Consider the following 18,966-nt stretch of genomic DNA (forward strand, 5'->3'; position numbering starts at 1 on the left):
TATATATATATATATATATATATATATATATATATATATATATATATATATATATATATATATATATATATATATATATATATATATATATATATATATATATATATGTATATACACATGCTCCTTTCATTTAAATTTCGTTAATTTTCCTTTAAATTTAACATGTACGCTAAAGGAAAAAAATAAAATATAATCTCATATATACAATACGAAAACAACATTAAATTCTTTGGTGCATCAGTATATAAAGTATAAAATATGTACATGCGCCTTATTCTGGCGTCTTATAAACAAGAATCGACCGTGTTACGATTGCCGAGAATGTTGAAAACGTACGATTGTTACGCATGAAAATATTACGAAAAAATATTTTTTAAGATTAAGTGCAGGCAGAGAATAAGCCTGCAGCGAGTATCATAGTGGGGTTGGCAGTTGACTGAAGTGGTGGGGTAAATTATGCAACTTAAAATTCTCGTGTCGGACCCCTATATAAAGCTCAGAGTAACTCTGGGTTCGTATTACACTTTGAACATACTTCGAAACAAATAGTCGAAGCAGACAAAAGGGCGATTTTTTATAACGAGTAACCGACCTCTATTTAAATATGATTGGAAAGTTTGTAGTAAGTCGTTTTCTTTAACTGAAAATTCACGAATATAATTTGAACCAGCAGGAATAATGTATTTATTTTCCTCATTAGTTGATGTTCGTCGCCTTGTTTACTCTCACTGCCGCCGCCCCTGGAGGTTGGGGATGGGGAGGCAAACAGTAAGTACAATTTAATTTTCTAAATCTCAGTAAAACACATATGTAATTAATAATATCCATTACTTGCATGTTTGAAGAGGATTACATTTACATAAAATCGTATTCAGCTATTATGAGTTCGAATTCAGATTCACTTTATGCCTTTATAAATTAGCCTAAAAGTCTGATCACCTTATAACGATTAAATGAATGATCACAACCACAACTAATTCATAAATTCTCGAAATGATTTTCATGAAAGGATTTTATTAAAAATAAAGAAAAAATGCGCCGCTAAGGTGTGGAAAGGTAACACCGAGAAATATAATTTAATCCTGGAAATTTTAGAGTAAAAATTGGTACTTTTTCATTTTATTATTGAATATAATCCTAAGAATAAAGTAAAAACATTTATTTATGCTGACATAACACAATAATTTACAATACATATGTAATTACTTCATTGAATTTATTATTAGATTAAAACCAATATTTTTAGCTTTTCCACTTTTTTATTTGACCAGCGACCGGGTTTCGTCGTTACCGACATCATCAGACTGGTGAGAGGCTTTACAAATTTGTATGTTATATATAAAAGAAGGCAGGAGTTGATAACCATGATTTGATATAATTTTATGAGAAATTAATTTAATTTTAGTGAATTTAAGTATTGTATGATATTTTAAATATTTTTTTTATAAAGGTTTTTTGTATTGAAAGCACGATTTTATATAAAGTTAAAATAGATTTGTATTTTTTGTGAATGAATTTAAATTATGTAACGAGGTATCAGGAAATGCTGGTTGACGGCTCCTTCCACTAAGCTGTGGTTGTCCGGGGGGAGTCCGAAGTTCTCTGAAATGTAAATTTCCCGGCAGTCATTTCTTATCGACAAGACATTAAGGCATCTATTGTTTCTTTTCTAATGGGTAAAGTAAGGGAGAATGAATGTGTGTTACTTGATCATTTAATATGTCTTTATTATGACAATTTTTTAATCTATTTATTTCCAAAATTTCGAGCCTATCTAATTTTTTACCTTTACTACATTTGTGTAAGATTTTTACATTAAAATTTTTATCGAAATCATGATTTGACTCTATCAAGTGGTTTGCAAAAGTGGAGTTTTCTTTTTTATTTCTCCAACTTTGGACATGTTCGTTTATTCTTATTTTAAACGATCGTCCTGTTTGCCCCACGTATTCAGCACTGCATGATCCACAACTTAATAAATATGAGCCTGAATTTGTTTCTTTTTCCCTTTTATCTTTATTATTAATTAGTATCTTCCCCAGATTATAATTATTATAAAAGGCTATGGAACATTCATCTTTGTTCGCTAGTTTTCCGATTCTGTTACTACTATCCCCTATAAAAGATAATTTAGCCCATTTTTTTGAAGTTCTTTGAATGGTACTAATCTGCGATACATGATTGATTGGCGGCAGTTATAATAAACATTTAAGAGTATCCGTTTATACGACGTCCCTGTAGTACTCCAAACCAGCTAGAAAATACTCCGCGTTATCCAAATTCAAATGCAATTGAGCAATGTTATCGTAACAATGAATTTGTTTAATTAACAGCAGTGATCAGGTGGCAATGCGTCGATAAGCATTTTATTTGGCAAACGTTTCACCATTTAATCTAGGTCTTAACCAGAATGAATCGCATTGACCCACTTATTCCAATCTAATAATGATTTAAAGTGCTCTTTTAAGGATTGAAAAAAGTGTAATAGTGTGAAATTATTTAAATACGTACTTCAAAAAATCATCAATGAACACTGGAGTGAAATATGTTTGTTTAAAGAAACAGAAGACGTATGTGAAGGAAGGATAAAGAACATTACTAATATATGGAAAAGTAATATTGGAGCGGATACATATAGTAGTACTATATGTAGAGGATAAAAGGAAAATATCAGTTCCATTCCTGAATGCCCTGAGTACGCAATCCTGAGTGCCCTGGCACTCAGGATTGCGTACTCCACTACTAGCTTATGAGGATAAAAATTATATGTAATTGAGTTGATTAGACAGTTAATTTGTGATATGTACGCATTTAAGACTTTCGAGTTTAAAAACTACTTATCATATATTGAAAATTTAATTACATATTAAACTTCTTATCATTAAAGCTAAGATTAATCTTATATTCTTAAAAATGTATATAAAACCACTCGTGCCGACTAACCTAACGTAACCGGTGCTGACCATTACAAGGAAAACAAGCGCACCAAAAAATATTTTAAATTGAATTTGGAAAAAAAGTTGTTGTTTCTAAACATTTAAAATATTTATATATCTGTACGTAGAATAGATACATATATTGATGCACGTAAAAAGAATTTGAAAATGTATTGCACATTACGAATTAATAAAAATGCACTAAAATCGTTTGAACGACATGACATCTAGGTGACATAATTATTTTTATGTTTACTGCTTTCACCACTGCTTTTAAAATAAATTTAATGAGAAAACCATTCACATAAATCGACTGCTATAATTATAAAATAACGAAATCGTCGTTAAAGGTCATCGACACATTTATCTTATTATTCAATATAAAATGCATTAGATAACTTGCCTTTTTATGCAATAAAGTATGTTTCCTTGCGAAAGTTGCATCACATTATTGTTAAACGACTTTGAACACACTGTGTCGTGAACGACGACATTGTTTCTCAACATTGCATTCTACGATGCGCTGTGATGAAGTGATGATACATTTCACGGCAATCGATGTCATCTTAATATCTTTTTGTAATATCTTCAAGCTGCTTTGTATATTACATATTCCATTAAAGAGATAAAATTTATATATATATATATATATATATATATATATATATATATATATATATATATATATATTTATATATATATATATATATATATATATATATATATATATATATATATATATGTGTGTATAAATGTTATCTCTTTAATGTAATATATAGGTATACCCAAAAGGAAAATATAAATGTTAAATATATATTAATGTTCTAAAATTGAGTAAAAAATTCTTTGGACATTATTTCGTATATAAACAAAAATTACAGTTTTTAAAAATTTATAAATTTTTAATGAATAAAAAGACTGCAGCCGCTGTTTGAAGTTCTTGCGAAACGATGTTGGGATCGGGGATCATAGAAGCCAACTTCAAACATCGACAAATCATTATTAAATATTGGTTGATATCGCAAATCAAACATTAAACGGTACAACCCAACGAGGGCACATTATTGTGTACTGTAATTTGTAATTGTGAATGTGGTGAAAAATAATTAACTATTTTTTTTCAAGACATCTCAACATAGAAGAAGAAGAATATGGAAGTTTGAGTATTTACCATACAGGGCTTATTATCAGTCTAAGACCGGTTAAGAAATCACTTTACACAAGTGCAGCATTCACCATTCTATTCCTGATAGACAAGAGCACTCCTCAAATTTCAATCGGGACCCCTAGATAACATATACAATATATTGATTAACCTCATATGAGTTCACAACAGCCATCTTTGTTGGATTGTGAAAGCTGTTTGTAGTGTGAGACATGTGTAAAGTGATCACTTAACCAGCCTGTGACAGGTCATAAGCTCTGTAAATACTCACGACTTCCAACTAAGAATCCCTCTTCATCTATATTACGATGTTTAAATATAAAAATAACTCCGAAACGGTAAAAACCCAACCTTGTGGAAAAGTATTAGGACATACTCGAAGAGTTGTGAGTGACAACGAACTTGCCGTCATTTATTGGAAATCTCTAAATGTAAAGTCGACAGATGAGCGCGTTCCGCGGGTGGGTATAGAAAAGCGTCTTCACTATTAAGTAATTCATTTTGGACATGCAATTATTTATTAATGCGAGCGAACGAAAAGTTACTTTTTTCGTGAAGTGCAATAAATTGTAAAATGTCACAATTACGAGTCCAGCGCCAGCGGTGCCGGTCGAGTTCGTTACGCAAGAGTTTACGCCATAATAATGTAGACGCATGATACACATAGTGTAGACGCATTTCCGGAACCAGGAGGAGTAGGCAAATGAGCATATTTGTGCCATTTATTACCTGTTTACGTAACGAACGGTTTGGGTCGTCAATGCGCCCTACTTTCCACTCCGGCGCCATAAATTCGCTTCCAATTACTCCCACCAAAGGTATAAATTATAATTAGTTCGTGTTTGATTAAACGCGCGTGTAAAGAATTAATTGACGCGTAATATGCTTCTTTTTGATTAATTAATTAATGAGTTATATGCTTCTTCGGCGTTCGTCATTCGGTTGAAATATATTTATTTAAACGGAATAATGCTTTTGAAACGAAGTTGGAAGCATGAAGACGTTTGATAAAACCATTTTTACTTATATGTTAATATTATGATAAACTTTTAGTGAACACCACATTATCCATGTGCCATACCACGTGCACACCGTGCATCATCACCACGTGGAGAAGATTCCAATTATCAAGCACGTGCCGATCATCAAGGAAGTTCATGTTCCCGTCTACAAGGAGTACCACGGAGGGTGGTGGTAGAATCGGCGAGCCAGACTTACATAAGGTACTTGCTAAAACGTTCATATTTATAAAAATATATTTACCCTTAATTATGTGTTTATTACATATTACTGGACGTGTATGTACTACTCATTCTATTGGTCCATGTATCAGCCTTTTTTAATAATAATAAAATACAAATTCTTGAATGTTCTATATATATGAACCAATTTCGAGACGATGTTCTTTGTTGAATTTGAATAGTGTGGTGGTCAATAATGGGTAGAATTGGTGAACGTTACACGTGTGTAAAGTGATCACTTAAACCAGCCTATGACGGTCTTCAGACCCGTAAATGCCCAGACTTCCCATATTCTTCTTCACATTTGATGAGATGTCAAAAAATAATATTAAAATAATTCCTGTAATTGGAGATAATCCAGATTTTGTGAACAAGTATTTGGACACAATGTTGTGAATGTTATACATTTGAAAATAACAGTTGAGTGATGCATTTATCAATTTTAATAAACTTTCAATGGCTTTGTTTATTTAACAAAAGAAAGCGGGAGATTATTTAAAAAATATTACTATGACGTGTTTCGTGAAAGTCACATTGAATTATAAACATAATTTTGCAAATCATTTATCCACAAGGAAGTAGCGATTGTAAGTACTTTTTATACTGTGCATATCTACCATATTGGCTTTTATTTATTTATATTAGTCAAATACAGATATCCAACGAAAAATGATGCATACAAATAATTGTTTATAACATTTTTTGTAATTTTATGTTATAATTAAAATACGTTATCGTTTAATTTGCGATTCTCATGCTAGGTACTTAAAAAAACGAATTATGTATAGTTATATTTTCTGCCTTACATCTGTGTAAAATTATGAATTCTGTTTGATTACAATGTTTATTATTTTATTTTGATATTTGTATGATATTAACTCGCTTGATAATATTAACTAAGTACACGGTTTTCTTTTTATTTCAGATGCAGTCATCAATCAACTTTGTAAATAGTTTAGTTTTTAGGATTAAAAGGAGGGTTAATTGAATAGAATTGAGAAAACACGTTTTATACCTAATCTTAAACTCTGATTAGCTTCAACAGCAAAAAAATACTAAGATAAATTGCTACTTGAAATCTTACGCTGCATATTGATTCATAGTTAGATATTTATTTAAACACAAAATTATTGTGTATTGCATTAACATTTAACTAAATTGATTAAAAAAATACTTATTTTTATTCGGGTAGATAAACATTTTTCAGTTAAGACGAGTTGAGCATTTATTTCTGTAAGTGAAAAACTTCATAAAAAATACAATAAATACAAAACATTACAATAAAATACAAAAGGCCGTCAAGAAACCGCAGAATCACAAATGGATTTTTTACAGACTAGTCGAGTCGGATTGTGGTCCCGTGGTTGGTGACATGGACTCTTAACTCGTGGAGTTAGAGTTAATATATTCGACCCCAATCTGCCACTAGTTATTCATATTTGCAAAACAATATATGAAATATTGTGTGTATCACAAGCACGCAAATATTTCTTTAATTAGTCGAGTCGGTTTGTGGTCCCGTGGTTAGTGACACGGACTCTTAACTTGTGGAGTTAGAGTTAATTTATTCGACCTCAACTGCCTCAACTTATTCCTATTTGCAAAACAATATATGAAATATTGTGTGTATCACAAGCACGCAAATATTTCTTTAATTAGTCGAGTCGGTTTGTGGTCCCGTGGTTGGTGTCACGGACTCTTAACCTGTGGAGTTAGAGTTAATTTATTCGACCTCAACTGCCTCAACTTATTCATATTTGCAAAACAATATATGAAATATTGTGTGTATCACAAGCACGTAAATATTTCTTTAATTAGTCGAGTCGGTTTGTGGTCCCGTGGTTGGTGTCACGGACTCTTAACTTGTGGAGTTAGAGTTAATTTATTCGACCTCAACTGCCTCAACTTATTCATATTTGCAAAACAATATATGAAATATTGTGTGTATCACAAGCACGCAAATATTTCTTTAATTAGTCGAGTCGGTTTGTGGTCCCGTGATTGGTGTCACGGACTCTTAACTTGTGGAGTTAGAGTTAATTTATTCGACCTCAACTGCCTCAACTTATTCATATTTGCAAAACAATATATGAAATATTGTGTGTATCACAAGCACGTAAATATTTCTTTAATTAGTCGAGTCGGTTTGTGGTCCCGTGGTTAGTTGCACGGACTCGCGGGGTTAGAGTAAATATATCCGACCCCAATCTGTCTCAACTATTCGTTTTTTTAACAATCTATTACAATTTTACTGAAACTAAAAAGTGATTTTAAATATTGTTGTATATTACAAGAACATAAACATTGATGACCTAAATCCTTTTTTTGTACTTTTGTAAATAAATGTTTTTATAATATTTTTGTTTTATTTATTAATTAAATTTTGTATGCTTGCCTTTTATGCGAATTTATATTTAAATATATGTATATACATATATATATATATATATATATATATATATATATATATATATATATATATATATATATATATATATATATATATATATATATATATATATATATATATATATATATATATATATATATATATATATATATATATATGTATATATATGTATTTTTTTTATATACACTTTTTTTCAAATGCGATTTACATACATAATTAATATTTCAAACCAATTGGGTTAAAAATTATAATCCAGAATTCGAAAGTTCAGGAGTCAAATAATAATATGAAAAATAACTCCTACAGTTAGAGATAATCCAAATTTGTGAACAAGTATTTGGACACACTTAAAATGTTGTAAATATGGAGATAAATAAGAAGAGTTTTTATCTTCAAAAATATCATTCAATCTATTTTACACATTTACCATCCCTATCCTTACTATACTACCTACAGACGAGCCTCTATATTTAGAGCATTTGCGGGTTATTATTACTAAAAACTAGCATAAATTTAAACATAAGTAATTAAAAACTAAAATATTTTCAATAATTTATAAGTACTCTGTGCCATTGTTGAAATAAATTGGATTTTAATTTTGATCTTCTGCGCGACAAAGATATTTCTCGCAGTTTTGTTAGCTAAATGTCTGCAACGTTATAAGAAATCGCCGAACAAGTAAAAGTTGCTCGCTCACTGTTTACTTCGTTTATACTCCGTACACGTAGATCAAACGATTCGCCGATATAATAACCGACATTCGGTATTATAGTAAAGAATACAGAAGCGATGTGTATAATTAACGATATTGTTTGGTTATACTTTATTTGTATAATATGTTTTATATCGATTTATTGCATATTGTTGTTTAACCCGGACACGTACAAATGTATCTATTTGAAGAATATCACAAAATTGGTTTAATTAATACCATACATGTACTTTGTTTTTCTCGTTTCTCTTTAAGTATTTAAGTAACTTAAATTTTTGTTATATTACAACTAATTGTAATAAAAATTATTATTCAATTCTAAATATCGATGTATAACTTATTTAATCCTTAGAGTGCGAACTGTCGATGGATCGACTCTCTATTAATGCGTATAAAGTACGGAGCGTCGGAATACGACTATCGCGCACTTAGATTTAGGTTTCGGCCTGTACGGACGTGTCTTAACGCGCGCATGTATGTATAACGTTTTTAATAAGTTAATAACAATTAAAAATAACCAATTAAAATTATTTTGCTGTTAATTTAACATTGATTTTTCTTTTTTTTTTTAAGTAAAAGTTTTTTATTTCTGCCTACAAATGTCAAATTCGTCAAGTAGTGATGATGAAAAGCAGTTGGCAATTTATGCAAAATATGTAAAAAATAATCTCAGCACTATAAGGGTTAAGAAAAAAACATAACAGGAATCGTTTTTTTTGTACAACCCTGAAAGAATCCCTTACATACTGCCCAAAATGTATCTGATGTACTTTTGTACTTTTATACCGGGTACAGCTAGTGATTTATAAATGTACTTTTATAAATCACTAGCTGTACCCGGCCACGCGTTGCTGTGGCCAAATTTGTTAAAAAGAAAAAAGAAATAAAGCACACAATACTATTATGATGCATTTTACAATGCTTGTGAAGCAATGAAAATAGTAATAACCTATAAAACAACAATGCATCCGAAAACATAGAAAATGCTTAGCGTCAATATCTGTCAAGAAGCACGCTGTCGGCCGTGAGTAACATATATTATACATAAGTGTGTTGCTCTTACGTCGTACACATGACGCTTTTCCCGTGGCAGTATAGTGTGGTAATATACATATTACACTCTATTATACTCTTCCTCTCCAGGCTACCGATCGTTCACCAAACCAGCCGTTCCAGGCTATCTTCATTGCCACGCGCAAAGTGTCCATGGAACTGAGGAATCCGTCGTGTACAGATATTGGCCAGAGTCGAGCCATCCAAATGTAGTTATACGTCATACATGGATGGAATCCATGTACTATGAAGAATCCAATTCAAAAATCAAATTCAGTTTAAAACAATGGATGTATTACGTGGCTTGGGTATAGATAATAATAACTCGTAATTAGGATGCAATCGTGAGTGATGCTCAATTATTACGTGGCTTGGGTATAGATAATAATAACTCGTAATTAGGATGCAATCGGTTTATTCAACAGGTCGCCATGACAGTACAATGACAAGTGTATGCAGCCTTCCCTGCCTCAATCTCATAAGGGATAACGTAAACATTCCCCGCGTACACCCCGCCCTGCCCCTAGCGGGCGCTTGGGGTCATAGTTCATCTTGCTACAAATATTACGCCGTAACATTCTCCCAACCTGGAACTGTGTTGGGTCCTCCCAACACTCCACCATAATCCTTCATTTATTTATTTTTATTTTATTTTATTTTATTTTTTTTTTATCCTGAAACAGACAAACATTAGCTCTACCGGTATGAGTATACCGGAGTACAAAGTCCATCAGCTCTACGTCTGAATCCATCAGTATACAGGAATACAAAATCACATCGTCTCTATCAGTATCATTATATATACGGGAGTACAAATTCCATCAGCTCTACCTGTATCTGTATACGGGAGCACAAACCACATCAGCTCTACCTGTACTGTATACGGGAGCACAAACCACATCAGCTCTACCTGTATCTGTATACGGGAGCACAAACCACATCAGCTCTACCTGTATCTGTATACGGGAGCACAAACCACATCAGCTCTACCTGTATCTGTATACGGGAGCACAAACCACATCAGCTCTACCTGTATCTGTATACGGGAGCACAAACCACATCAGCTCTACCTGTATCTGTATACGGGAGCACAAACCACATCAGCTCTACCTGTATCTGTATACGGGAGCACAAACCACATCAGCTCTACCTGTATCTGTATACGGGAGCACAAACCACATCAGCTCTACCTGTATCTGTATACGGGAGCACAAACCACATCAGCTCTACCTGTATCTGTATACGGGAGCACAAACCACATCAGCTCTACCTGTATCTGTATACGGGAGCACAAACCACATCAGCTCTACCTGTATCTGTATACGGGAGCACAAACCACATCAGCTCTACCTGTATCTGTATACGGGAGCACAAACCACATCAGCTCTACCTGTATCAGTATACGGGAGCACAAACCACATCAGCTCTACCTGTATCTGTATACGGGAGCACAAACCACATCAGCTCTACCTGTATCTGTATACGGGAGCACAAACCACATCAGCTCTACCTGTATCTGTATACGGGAGCACAAACCACATCAGCTCTACCTGTATCAGTATACGGGAGCACAAACCACATCAGCTCTACCTGTATCTGTATACGGGAGCACAAACCACATCAGCTCTACCTGTATCTGTATACGGGAGCACAAACCACATCAGCTCTACCTGTATCTGTATACGGGAGCACAAACCACATTACACAAATGTAATTAAAATAATCCATCGCTTATTCAGTACACACAGGATAAACATTACATTACACAAATGTAATCGCAATAAGGATACCATGCTAGTGATATCGTAACACCTCAGTATTTACTAGGATGAAACAAACTACTTATATCCATTACACATCATACTTAAAAGAACACCTTATACCCATTATGTTTATAATTTTTACTGGTTTATGTTGTACCTAAACTTCCCATATAGTATGTGAACTAGTATCCACCAAATATATCCCAATAGCTGTTACACCCCTTACAAAGTAATCATCCTCAAGTTCTTATATAAAGTCCAACTCGGTAGATGACTTAATAATCACTGTACTTGTACCCATACAGCTGCTCATTATACTGTGCCTTCCTACGCTAGCTACTACATATCTCTATTTTACTCTGAGCCTTTTAGTTGTTACGCCCTATGAACAGGTTCTACATCTTCCACTTCACCTCTTAAATCAACCAAAATACTACTTTCATGTCCAAACATTAAATGATAAAGAGTGAACTTAGTACTGACGTTTACAGTATTATTTACGACCCAAACAAATTCTGGCAAACCTTAAACACCCTTAGCAAATGCACAACGAATGCGCTGACACATTTTTTTTTTCTATTAAAGCGAGTCATCTTTGGAAACCAAAATTCGCTTGAAATTGGCTTCTCACATCTGCCTAAGCCCGGATATCCTATATACTCATTATAAATCATTAAAATATTTGTATCTAACGGTTCTGGATTACGGCTCAATGCGTTTACATGTTTACACTTCAACGCGGTGAGCAAAAACCGATGTATGAACCCGAGACGTATCATGACTCAACAAATGTAAGCCTCACATTTGAAACCTGTATGTTCTACACCCAACGGTAAGATCAATATACTGGAGAAATGGAGAAGTACCACAAATTGAGAACTACAACTCTCATAATGACACACCATGTACACTACACTTCAGTGATGAGTGATGCTCATACAAAGACCCCGAATGGACCAAGACATGCTCTGTATACCCTCCACAAAGGCAAATCGCTTGGCAAATGGATTCTGTAGCTTTCATCCGTAGCAAATATGATTATGCAATGATAATACATCATTATTTCTCACACAAGTTTTATAACTTTCATCTGTAACAAATATGATTATGCAGTGATAGTACATATTTAGTTCTCACATAAGTTTTATAACATTCATCTGTAACAAATATGATTATTTAGTAATAGTACATCTTAAGTTCTCCCACAAGTTTTATAACTTTCATCTGTAAGAAATTTGATTATTCAGTAATAGTACATCTTAAGATCTCCCATAAGTTTTATGACTTTCATCTGTAAGAAATATGATTATGCAGTGATAGTACATCTTAAGTTCTCCCACAAGTTTTATAACTTTCATCTGTAAGAAATTTGATTATGCAGTGATAGTACATCTTTAGTTCTCACACAAGTTTTATAACTTTCATCTGTAACAAATATGATTATGCAGTGATCGTACATCTTAAGTTCTCCCACAAGTTTTATAACTTTCATCTGTAACAAATATGATTATTCAGTGATAGTACATCTTAAGTTCTCCCACACATCAATCACCACCAGATGATGTACCGGATCCAGTTCTAATTGAACCACACTTTGGCTTGCTGTAAAATAACTTTTCTGTGATTAGTTAAAAATGGGTTTACCAACAATGCGATCAGCATTTCCTTTTTTATTCATCGGATACAAGTGCCCATGTATCCACCTCCCAATACTCATATCAGCATTTACTTTTTTTTCATCGGATACAAGTGCCCATGTACCCATCTTAACTCCATCAATCTGCAGACGGAGTATGACTTCACCTAAAATAAAATTTATATCACCCACACTCAATGAGGAGCTCTCTCCCCCCCTGTCAAATCCAATTTAAGCCTCCTGGCTATCAATCCGGCACCCATGCACCAGTGCCATCTTTCATGGAAATAATGGGTCATTGTTTCTTCATTTCTCCGACCCATCAGTGACCTCTCCGGCCAGTTTCGCCTGCATAAAGAACAATTTGGAGTAGTCACTCCATCCGTAGATAAAGCCCAGCTGATCGATCTTCTCCAACCATGCCTCGATATTCGTCCCTTTGTCCTCGGGGTCGTCGCCCCGCATTTAGCCCGCCGTGACAATCTTAGGGGCGCGAAATGCACCCGCGAGAAGTACAATTCCATAATTTCCTCAAATATCTGCTCTATGTGATGCTGCAGCAGGACGTTCAGATCCACGTTGCTCTCAGTTCCATGGCTCTCGTCGGAACATGCCTTATCCTGTCCGCGTCTTCATAACATAACACGGAACAAAGGAAACGTCCAAATTGAAAGTTCTCAAAATTTGGCAAAATTGTTCGAAATCTTTAAATTCGAAAACGTCCAAACACACGATGTGACGTAAAATAATTGAATTAAAGATGAACAAAAGTTAATTCCAAGTTTTATTCAACCCAATGCTTTGTTTCACTTTTTGAACAAAGGAAGCACTCAGTTTTTGTTTGTTTATATTACGTAAAAAACGCCTAAAATTTGACGAAAAGTTCGAAATCTTGGAATTCAACAACGTCCGTTTCAAAAATGTGGCATAAAATAATGTAATCCAAGATGAAGAAAGTTCAACTCCAAGTGTTATTCAACACAAAGCTTTGTTTCACTCCTTAAACAAAGGACGCATTCGGTTTGTTTACATTACGAAGGAACACATCCACAATTTTACAAAATTATCCGAAATTTAGAATTCAAAAACGTCCACACACACGTATGACGTAAAACAATGTAATTAATGATGCACAATATTCAATTCCAAAAGTTATTTATCACATGGCTTTGTTGAATTCGGCAAACAAAGGACGCATTCGGTTTGTTTACGTTACGAAGGAACATATCCACAATTTTTACAAAATTATCCGAAATTTGTAATTCAAAAACGTCAAAACTTCCAGAATTCCGTATGACGTAAAACAATGTAATTAATGATGCACAATATTCAATTCCAAAAGTTATTTATCACATGGCTTTGTTGAATTCGGCAAACAAAGGAAACACTCCGATCTGTTTTGTTTATATTACGAAAGTTTGTCCAAAAATCACAAAATTCGAAATGATCACTTTTCACAACTTGTTGTCCATTAATCGAACTTCGAATCCCACTTCTGAATTATTACGTGGCTTGGGTATAGATAATAATAACTCGTAATTAGGATGCAATCGTGAGTGATGCTCAATTATTACGTGGCTTGGGTATAGATAATAATAACTCGTAATTAGGATGCAATCGGTTTATTCAACAGGTCGCCATGACAGTACAATGACAAGTGTATGCAGCCTTCCCTGCCTCAATCTCATAAGGGATAACGTAAACATTCCCCGCGTACACCCCGCCCTGCCCCTAGCGGGCGCTTGGGGTCATAGTTCATCTTGCTACAAATATTACGCCGTAACAGATGCTTTTTTGTGGTTAAAATACTTTTCCCGTATTGTCATGTATTTTTTTAATACAGTGACCTCCGCGAGGATGTAATGAAGATATTTTGTAAGTTTCAAACATTTCCTATGCTTAATATAGCAATATATTAAGTACAAATAGACAAAGAAACAAACAAACAGACAGGACATTTTATAAATATAGATTGCTTTTTTATTTAGCAGGCCACATTCCATGTCCGTGTGGGAAGTATGGGTTTTTCAAATTTAATCCACACATTTGTAGCGATTGTCCCTGTGTTTTTTTGTCAATGCGGATGCGAGTCCAATATTTTTACGTTTGGGTTGCATTTTACGATTTGATTACGACTTTGCGATAACGTATTTGCAAAACTGAAATAAGTTGCGATGCCATGAATCGGAGTGGTTGTTTAATTTTAAAATTGTGTAACCAACTCAGTACTGGATTCTAAGTAGATTCATAAATTTCATCGTGATCGGATAAGCGGTAAAGGGATGCATAAGTAACGTACAAACAAACAAACATTAATTTATATATATATATATATATATATATATATATATATATATATATATATATATATATATATATATATATATATATATATATATATATATATATATATATATATATATAGAAATAGAAGATATAGATAGATGACATCAGATCTTACGGATTCGGTATTTCTTGCTAGGATACCAAAAGCCGATATATCCGATTTTATTAGTCAAATGGTTAAATAAAATGGCTGTTTTCAGCCATAGAAAACTAAAGTTGACGTTTATTTTTCAGAATCCATATTGTATTATAATAAATACACTATTTATGTAATACATATTACAGTTTTGTTATGCAGTACATTTTGCTGTATGTGTGCAAAATTTATAAGCCTATACGAAATCAAAACAATGAAAGTAGGAACTTACAAATATGAACACTTATTTATGAAATACAATATAAACGATTAAATTTACACTGCTTAGTTTAAATTGTAACTACTTGAACTTTATGAAATATAATATAAACGATCAAATTTACACTGCTTAGTTTAAATTGTAACTACTTGAACTTTATAAAATACAATATAAACGATTAAATTTACACTGCTTAGTTTAAATTGTAACTACTTGAACTTTAAGAAATACAATATAAACGATTAAATTTACACTGCTTAGTTTAAATTGTAACTACTTGAACTTTATGAAATACTATATAAACGATTAAATTTACACTGCTTAGTTTAAATTTGTAACTACTTGAACTTTATGAAATACAATATAAACGATTAAATTTACACTGCTTAGTTTAAATTTGTAACTACTTGAACTTAAACAAATTATAAATAATATACATACGTTAACAATAAAAATGCGAAAACAAATCATTTTGACTATTTATTTATTAAATGTTAAATCAAGCATAGATTTTTTGAGTCTACTAGTTGTATTAAAAATACAATGTAAAAATCAATATTGTAACAACTTTTTCGCCTAGTTATGGCATTTTGAAACGAATGTTCGTTTGAAACATTCATTTGAAAACGCCGTAACTGGGCGAAACAACTGTCACTATATTGATTTTAATGTGTTTTTTAACAATAAAATACAACTTAGTAGACTCAAAAAATCTGTGTTTGATTTAACACTTAATGCATCAATTAAAAAAAAAAAAAAAAATCTGGCTGTGTTAAAAGTCTGCGTAATCGGAGGACATATCGCTCACTCCTTTCAATAACGTCATAAATCAAAAATCGTCAATTTTCAGTTGTGCATGTATTCGGAATGCCCAGAAAAGTGCTTTATATTCCAGAAAAAGAGGCATATTTTTAACTTAATATTTACCAGCTACAGGGCAGAAAATGTTGTTTTTGCATTTTGAAGAAAATGTATTGGTTAATTATTTTTATAAATACATTAAATATTTCTCAAATTTAGAAAAAACTTTCAGGTTTTACCTAAAAAGATCTGTTGCACAGTAAAAAGTTCAATAAGTGGGTTGATATTTATTTTTAATACATTGTGTTATATTTTTAAACTTTAAAATCGTTCTCCTGAAAAATCAAGTATTTTGATTTATGACGTTCTTGAAAGGAGTGAGCGATATATGACTTTATGTGTGGATATGAAGGAGGCGAGGAGTGTATGACAGGACAGAAGAGTGTGGCGTTCCATTCTCTCTCCCTACCCCTGCGGGGAAAAGGCGTGATGGTAGTAATAGTAGTAGTAAGTACATAAATTAAAATGGAGTTTTAAAAATTAAAAATAATGTAGTGTTTTATACTCGTAATTTCAAGAGTATCGCTATGATTATGTACACATATCGTATAAGAATCACATAGTGGGTGTGTGTATAGTTTTGATCCCATATATGTGGGTATGTATGCATGCGGTGTGATACATATATTTATACCATATTATAAACCGATATTTGTATATATTATATATACCTGCAGTGAAATAGATAACCGAGTTCAAATGTGGTTTACATTTGACCTGAATAATGATACGTAATCTTATACATTACGTGATATGCATATCACTTACTTTTTAATTAATTTGCATAAAGTTCCCACAAATAATATTTAATGAACAGAAAAATGATAAACTTAAAAAATACCATTTAATCGGTTTGCGATATGTGCGCAGAAAAAGAAGTGGATTTTAGGTAACAGTATATTTATTATCATAATATAATATTTCACCGTAAACACTTTTATAACCAATCTCTGTCGTATCTAATTCTTGCAAGTACGTTTGGCTGCAATATATTGTACAATATTCCGGATTCGAGTGCAGACGGGATTAATAGTGTTTTTTTTATAATTCGACATAAGAAGTATATAAGCTTTCCCGATTTCTTTTAACTGCGATACTTTTTCACTGTCTTAACATTTTTTGATTTTAAACGGTTTTAAACTAGCGGTTGGTCTTTACATTAAAACGGTGGAAAGTATCATTCCGTGCAAGTTTAATTTCACAAATGGGGAAACCGGAGCTCCTGAAGCTGGTCTGAAGAGACAAAAAGTATTATATTACAATTCTGAAGATTTTCAATCTAATAATATAAGATTGTCGAAATTAGAAGTTGCTTTTTGAACTATCGAATGCAAAATTTGTCACGAGTTCTAAGTCATTCTTTTATTAGTTTAATAAACAAAATGTTGCTTTATTTTTTATCTGTTTTTCTTATTAGGTACCTAACTACCAATTAATTAACTACTGCTACTATTTTGTCACTGAAGTTTTGATTTTTGTTCCGGTCAGTAAGTACGTAGATTATTATGGCAACCCTAAACTACCCCCGTTCTTTTTCACCCCAGAGTATAGCGGTTAAATAACAACAACAAAAAGCTTCACTGTTTTAAATTTTTATTTTTTAAATTTATTCATTTCATATGGTTATAAAAGTTTTTTTTTCAATAATTTTAATTCATTTCCTATACATTTGTACTTTGCAGTCTTAAATTAATAAAGCAGTTCTCTCCAATAAAGAGACTAAGCTCTTGTGCTTGGAGAGGGACTTACACTTATTATTTATTGTTTCTATTTGTTGGCTAGTTTTTTCTTTCTTTATTAGATTAACACGTATATAATAAATTATCTTTTAATCTGTCTAATGGTTATTGAAGTACTGATTCACAAATATTTAAAGTTCTGTGGGAATTGTTTGGTATTGCGTTTTGGTATTGTAGAGTCTTCTTGGTATCTCGAAAATGAACTTTCTTAAGATTTAAATATTTTAATACTCGGAGAATTTCTGCTTTTTTGAAACTGGTTTCTAATATACATACTTTTGGGACTTAGAATATTGAAAACAATAATTTTTTTAAAAAGGTTTTTTTATTTTATTTTTCAAATAACTTTAATTATTATTCCCTGAACTGTTTTGATAGGGTTCAAGGCGTTGTTATAAGTCTCCCACCGCATCCAACAAAACCATACTGTAGTAAAGAGTAAACAATGGCACATGAAGTATATATATATATATTATATATATATATATATATATATATATATATATATATATATATATATATATATATATATATATATATATATACATATACATATGTATATATTCATACAGGGTGTCATAATCCTACGTATTCCTTTTGAGGGGTGTAAGGCCAGCTTATTACTCGCCAAAAAATAAAAATATGGCCTCAGTAAAAGTTCCTTAGTTTTCCAGATATTTCCACTTTTATGAATTTCCCGAATATCTACGCCTTAGATCAGTTTTTTGAGTACCACTTTTTAAATTTT

At 32.1% G+C, this 18,966-nt stretch overlaps 1 protein-coding gene across 1 annotated transcript; it reads left to right on the plus strand.

The window, feature by feature from the left end:
• The first annotated feature begins 481 nt into the window (after window positions 1-481).
• On the plus strand, window positions 482-6,513 carry LOC148308868 (uncharacterized). The gene is made up of 4 exons (XM_088260910.1): window positions 482-622; window positions 701-768; window positions 5,155-5,324; window positions 6,268-6,513. The coding sequence occupies exons 1-3, from the start codon at window positions 605-607 to the stop codon at window positions 5,297-5,299; spliced, it is 231 nt and encodes a 76-aa protein (XP_088117036.1). The 5' UTR covers window positions 482-604; the 3' UTR covers window positions 5,300-5,324; window positions 6,268-6,513.
• The last annotated feature ends 12,453 nt before the right edge of the window (window positions 6,514-18,966 follow it).

This window comes from Brachycentrus maculatus, unplaced genomic scaffold (assembly GCF_059751285.1).
Source record: "Brachycentrus maculatus isolate JH-2025_06_01 unplaced genomic scaffold, ASM5975128v1 h1tg000144l, whole genome shotgun sequence".
In the NCBI taxonomy this organism is placed as follows: domain Eukaryota; kingdom Metazoa; phylum Arthropoda; class Insecta; order Trichoptera; family Brachycentridae; genus Brachycentrus; species Brachycentrus maculatus.